The sequence below is a fragment of the Styela clava genome, chromosome 2, assembly GCF_964204865.1.
Source record: "Styela clava chromosome 2, kaStyClav1.hap1.2, whole genome shotgun sequence".
NCBI lineage: Eukaryota > Metazoa > Chordata > Ascidiacea > Stolidobranchia > Styelidae > Styela > Styela clava.
The window spans coordinates 26,647,480-26,653,479 of record NC_135251.1 but is presented as its reverse complement, the minus strand read 5'-3'; the positions used below and the strand labels follow the sequence as shown (position 1 = coordinate 26,653,479).

General features: G+C 31.1%; 1 protein-coding gene across 8 annotated transcripts in view; it reads left to right on the top strand.

The window, feature by feature from the left end:
• Positions 1 to 531: 531 nt before the first annotated feature.
• The window catches only part of LOC120335290 (uncharacterized), a 28,429-nt gene continuing 22,960 nt past the window's right edge, over positions 532 to 6,000 (top strand). For 2 of the 8 annotated variants that reach the window (XM_078110011.1, XM_078110009.1), the window contains exons 1-10: positions 532 to 601; positions 2,584 to 2,601; positions 3,150 to 3,161; positions 3,553 to 3,579; positions 3,982 to 4,002; positions 4,270 to 4,305; positions 4,516 to 4,536; positions 4,941 to 4,973; positions 5,207 to 5,227; positions 5,951 to 5,977. In XM_078110011.1, coding sequence (XP_077966137.1) covers positions 547 to 601; positions 2,584 to 2,601; positions 3,150 to 3,161; positions 3,553 to 3,579; positions 3,982 to 4,002; positions 4,270 to 4,305; positions 4,516 to 4,536; positions 4,941 to 4,973; positions 5,207 to 5,227; positions 5,951 to 5,977 — 271 coding nt within the window. In that variant the 5' untranslated portion in view covers positions 532 to 546. The remainder of the gene's footprint in view (positions 602 to 2,583; positions 2,602 to 3,149; positions 3,162 to 3,552; positions 3,580 to 3,981; positions 4,003 to 4,269; positions 4,306 to 4,515; positions 4,537 to 4,940; positions 4,974 to 5,206; positions 5,228 to 5,950; positions 5,978 to 6,000) is intronic. The other 6 variants (XM_078110012.1, XM_078110010.1, XM_078110016.1 and 3 more) reach the window with 4 other exon arrangements.

Genomic DNA, 6,000 nt, shown 5'->3' with positions numbered 1-6,000 from the left:
AATTAAGAATACGATTAGTCGTAAGGGGCTACAGGTCCGTACTCGCCTATACTTGATCATCAAACTCCGATGAAAACAAATTGGAAGCCTTAGATTATTTATTTGATCTCCAACATTTTCTCTTTTTCTATAAAATTTCTATATAAAATATGGATCTCCTCTCGCTTTGCCAGATTGATGCAGGTTAACTTTCGCATGAAGCAGTGACGTAAGTCGTGAGCTCGATTCGGGTCAGAGAAAGAGTTAAAATTAACGCGAATTAATGGTTTTAAATTATGGAACAGTAATGTCAATCCAGCGAAAGAATGGAATATATATATAAATTCAAATAAAATCAATTACTGGTTTAGGTCGATTTTTTTCTTGACTTTGTGGATTGGAGCCAAATTTAGGCTAACACACGTTAGTCCACATTTCAACACCACGAAATAATAAACATTTGGGCTAATATTCTCGTAAAGCTGAGCTAAAATTTTTAAGATTCAACGACGAACTATTATCATTTTGTTATTCCAGTACTTCACTTGCCTTTATGCTAATGATAAAATGATTATATATTGGAAGATATTTGCCGCTCTTTTGATTCTCAAAGCACTAGCAGGTAAGAATATTATCATTTTATTATGTGTTAATGGCAACATAATTTCGAAAAGATCATACATATTTTATATAATGTAGATTTAACATTGATTTTACGTTTTCTGGAGGCTACTTAATTTGATGTAAATCAAAATGGCGTGCTCTAGTCAAGAATTATTCAAAAAATATTGTGAATTCTTTTGATGATGTTTTGCGGTAAAGCCTTCAAAACCTTTGATTTTATAACCAGCCTGATATATTACTCAATGTTTTTTGTACTTTTCGCAGAAATGACAGCCATATCCTGTTCACTAATAAAGATATATTTTAAACAGCGACGAATTTCCTTTTGTAAATGATTGAAATTGAAAGTAATTGGAAAGCTGGTTAGGAATATTAGTGAGCACTGCACAAAATTCGCAAACATATGAAATTGGGTTGAATTCGAAATTAAAATTCAGTGTTTCACGCCTCAATTGCATTTCAATTTTACAAAAGCTGACGCCACCATTCCGTACAATCGCTAGAACGTGTCTGGTCTTTTCTTGTAAAGACATTTCGAGCCGTGTCGTCAATGGAGCTGCAATTTTAAAAATAAACAACCATTAATAATCACAAAAATATAACGTAGAGATATTTTAACATCGGTATTGCTGCGTGACACATGGAATGATTTGTTAATTTAGGTTGAATATCGCCGTTAAAAAAACAGTGTTTGAGGGCAGTCGAGCGTTTCGTGTGTGGATGACAACGGCACTCTTTACTGATTTTTTTTTTCTTTTTTGGGCCATGAAAATCACTGAGTCGCGATAACTTAAAAATCGTTGTAGGCATTTTGATGGAAAAGGTTTTATACTAAAAAAAAACAGCTTTATCATTTAGAAATTATGTTCGAAAGTAAATTGAGCAAAACCCGGAAAAAATAATACTCAAACATACTCCAGAAAATTTTCCCAAAGCCAAACTGGCAAATCACACCAGTCCACCAAATTTTTAAATTTTAGATTATGAATATATATTTGAAATACGCGATACATTATTTTATATATTTCACGATGCATCCCATTACGACTCCAAAATTCATTAAAAGGGGATTACTCAAATCTTCCACGAGCATTTTTATAATAGAATGTAAAATACTAGTTCCACTTCAATTTGCATTTCAGTTTGAACAAATGATTTAAGTAAATACCTTTATTTTTATTCAATTGAATACAGATTTGGAAAACTTTTGTTATCCTAATCTTCATTCTAAGTACAGAACCACTTATGTTTAAACAAAAAAATCAAAAACACCACTTTTCCATTATACTTCATTTCTATATAATGGAAATTCAAATACTTCGATAATTCCAAGTATATATAAGATCAATATATATATAAAATAAATTTTCGGCTTTGAAATCTCAATTTTACTTGGAATATATACATATATTTTGGTACTCCCGTAGTACCAGGTTACGAGTTAGGCCATGCATAATTTTATTCCGATTTCCCCTATTTTAATTCTATTACGAGTTCAGGGACTGCCTGTGTTAGCTAAAGTGAATATACATACCCCATGCCCATAGGTTCCAGTCTCTTTACACAACTTGATGTAAAGTAGGCGAACAAAATTAGTAACTTCCACATGGGTACACATAATTCTGGAGCGCGATATTGTTTGTCAAAATGGTAGTATTTTAGTATTTGAAATTTGTGTTATGATTTAATAAATGATTTAATAAACGATTCTTGCGTATGATATTGTATTGCGAATCGCTGTACAATAAGCAATTGCACTCGAATTTGACATTTATTTTTCTGTTTTACCGGGCAATAGATGGTATGATTTGGTTGAATTTAACGACAATTTCTAATCAGGACGACTTTGTTTTATAGATTAAATAACTTTGATAAACAGCATTTACTTCAGCCTGTTCAGCACATTTACAAATCCACGTAAACACTTATAATTCCACATCAATACCTTCTTCAACTTAAGATTTGTTTTTGTTTTCACAGCTGCCGATGGTGAGCCAGGTTTTAATATTTAATATATATGCACAGTATTTATAAATATTTCGGTTGATCCAATTAACGTAAACATATATTTAGAAATTAAATTTGTCAATGTCTTTAGTAATTCCAAGCAAAAAAAAACATGATTAAACATAACATGATTCGACATTTCTGTTGAAACTATATATGGAACTGTAATTTTCATTCGAAAAAAAAATAATAATTGCACATGAACTAAACTTTCTCAATTATCTATACTAAATTCCTGTTGTTCTGAATAACTGAATCTTCATTGTTTGTGAAATATGTTACTCGTCTGAAGGTTCCTGTCTTGTATGCTAATTGTTGACTCTTGAAGTACGTTTTGATTTTTCCATAAGGAGTGATGGGTAGTTGTATTAAAGTATCAAAATATATGTCATGTCATACGTATTTATGCTAAATTATGCACTCATATACTTATTAATTTGAGCAAGTTAGCTTCAAATAGCGTGCAACATAAAGAATCATCCCTCGATTTATCACCCCATAACATATATATAATTTATGTATTAATTCTTCTTTTTTAGTGACCACAGCGCGTAAGTTCATTCAGTAATATATTTTCATTTTGGCTGTTCCGTATTCTTTTTAGATCATGGATATTAGAAAATATATATATTCATCGACGAAACAAAATATCACTGTTTTTTCCTAAATAAAATTGTCGGAACTTTTCTTTCCGTCTGCTACAAATTTTAAATCAAATAGTACGCATTTACTCAACTTTTTCATAACATCATAATATAGTATTTGTAATATTTAGACAAAATCTGATACTGATGATCGATATATTAATAGTTTTATCTCTTAATCACACGCCACGAAAGATTCTTCTGAGTAAATGGGGAAAGACATTCCATCTACGAGACGGTGTTTATTACATCATCGGGAACCTATTTTTATGTGTAATTTTATTTAATGTCGTTTTAGCAATCGACGGAACTGGAGGAACATCAGGTACGGAAAATGTTTTATTATTGGTATTTCGTTTGATCGTACTCAGGGGGTACTTTAATTGCCGAATTAGAACGTAACAGCTAGCGGTTCTGTGGTTAATTTAAGAACTTTAGAGTAGCTTTTCAAATCAAAATTATGACTTTTTAAGTCATAGAAAATGAAACCAGAATCTGAAAATGCCAACTTTCATGCCCATGCCAATGTTCATAATGAATCACAATAAATTAAAACTGTTGGAAATGAATCGCTTGGTAACTGAATTTCCAAAAAGCTCAAATATTGGATTACCTCACATTTTATTATGATTTTCAAATAAACGAATAGAACAGCTATCTTTAATTGATCTAGAATCATGTAGGCGACAACAAATGTATATAAATAAATAAAGCAATTTTATTCCAGAAGCAGAATGGAGCCCGCCGCGTAAGTTTATATACTGTATATAATAAATATGTCATTAAATCAGCATTTCTAAGTGGTTTCATTCGAATAAAGTTATTCCATGCTTCGAATTAAAAACGTCCCGTACGTTGGTTTTTTTACCTTTTCTTCGTGTAAACTTGAGGTTGTTCGAAGACTTACAAAATTCGAGGCCATTTTGAATTTCAGTTATGTCCAAGTAATTTATTAATACGACCCTCGTTAATTCGACTTGAAACCAATTATTTTATTTGTTTGCTCTGTCTCTAGCACATGTTATTAACGAAGGAGCGACTGCTATACCAGGTAAGAAATATGTTATGTTCATTCCCTCTCACTCTCAGAGTCTTATTTTAATAAATCGCATTTATAAATAAACCCAAATAGAGTATTTAATTTTCAATATGAATTTTAAAATTTCACTTGTTCAATAAAGAGTTAAAGAAAAATGGAATTCAGTAGTCAGTAATCAAATCTTCAGCAGCATTCATTTCTCATTTTTCTTGATATTTTTAGAGGCCGAATGGACGCCACCTCGTAAGTCGATACTTGTATAAGTTTCTGAGTATTTGAAAACGAAATGAAATCACGTTCATTTTTCTCAGTATAATTTTGACCGTGTCGTGGTAAACGATCATATAATTTTAAGTATATGTATTTGTACATTGCTGCCGTTTTGTTGATGTTTTAGAGAAATACCAAATACCAAACAAGCTTGCCAAGTCCTGGTAAATGAAAAGTTTAACTACCATTTTCTTTCTCGCATGGTATTGCTAACAATTATCCGGGAATTTTTAAATGTAATTACACAAGCAGGATGTTCAGTTATTGATCAGATCGTCAGTGTCATGTCATAAAAGTGTTTTCTGATAAAATTACATTGATATCATTTTACTGATTTAAGTACTTCTGTAATTATAATGATTCATCAACTTTTTTAGCAAACAATGCCGATGGAGCGACTGGTACACCAGGTTTGTTAACTTTTGCTGTATTTGCTTGAATTACTTCTTATATATTTTCGTGTGGTTTGTCTTTTACCTATCACAACATTTTGATGCAAAGTTTGAGAAAATGCGGCAAAAGTACTTTTGAAATAACGAATTATGTTGTTGGATGAATAATTACTCAACTTTACTAAATTTCGGTCATATTCGAATTAGAAGTGCAAAAAGAAAATATGTTTTTTTTTTATTCCATTGAACAGGCCCAGAATGGATACCACCGAGTAAGTCATAATTTGGAAGTTTTGTCATTCCTAACATTTGTTTCATTTTAATGTCTGTACTGGAGGACTTTAAAAAATTGTTTGTTCTGAATAACAAAATAACATAGATGAGAGATGTAGAGTTTAAAATTTAGTTTGTTCAGCGTACATAATATATGGGCTATGTTTGCAGAGAAAAAAAATTCATATTTCGGAACATTAGTACTGAATTTATCACGAGACTCGGTTTGAATCGATGATGTAAACAACAACAACAACAAAATATATAATTCATTTGAAAGATGTCTTATTTTCAAATCTGCCAATCTCAACCATGTTTTGATTATAATAGCTTTTACATTTTGTTTTCGTTGGTCCTGTTATTAATGTATTTTTAATTTTCCGCTTTCACTGAGTGCATGACTTTGGAAAATAAGATGTTAAATCTAAACACATCAACCCGAGTGCAAAACTGAGGTAAAAACACGTGACCATGTTTTGCTTCAATTGAGGTAATAGAAATATTTTGTTCAAAAGGAAATATGAGTTTGCGTGATTTACTCAAAGAAAAATTTAGACACAATCTGATACTGATGCTCGATATATTAATAATTTTATTTCCTAATCACACGCCACGAAATATTCTTCTGGGTAAATGGGGAGAGTCATTCCTTCTACGAGACGGTGTTTATTACACCATCGGGAACCTATTTTTATGTGTAATTTTATTTAATGTCGTTTTAGCAATCGGTGGACCTGGAGGAACACCAGGTACGAAAAATGTTTTATTAATG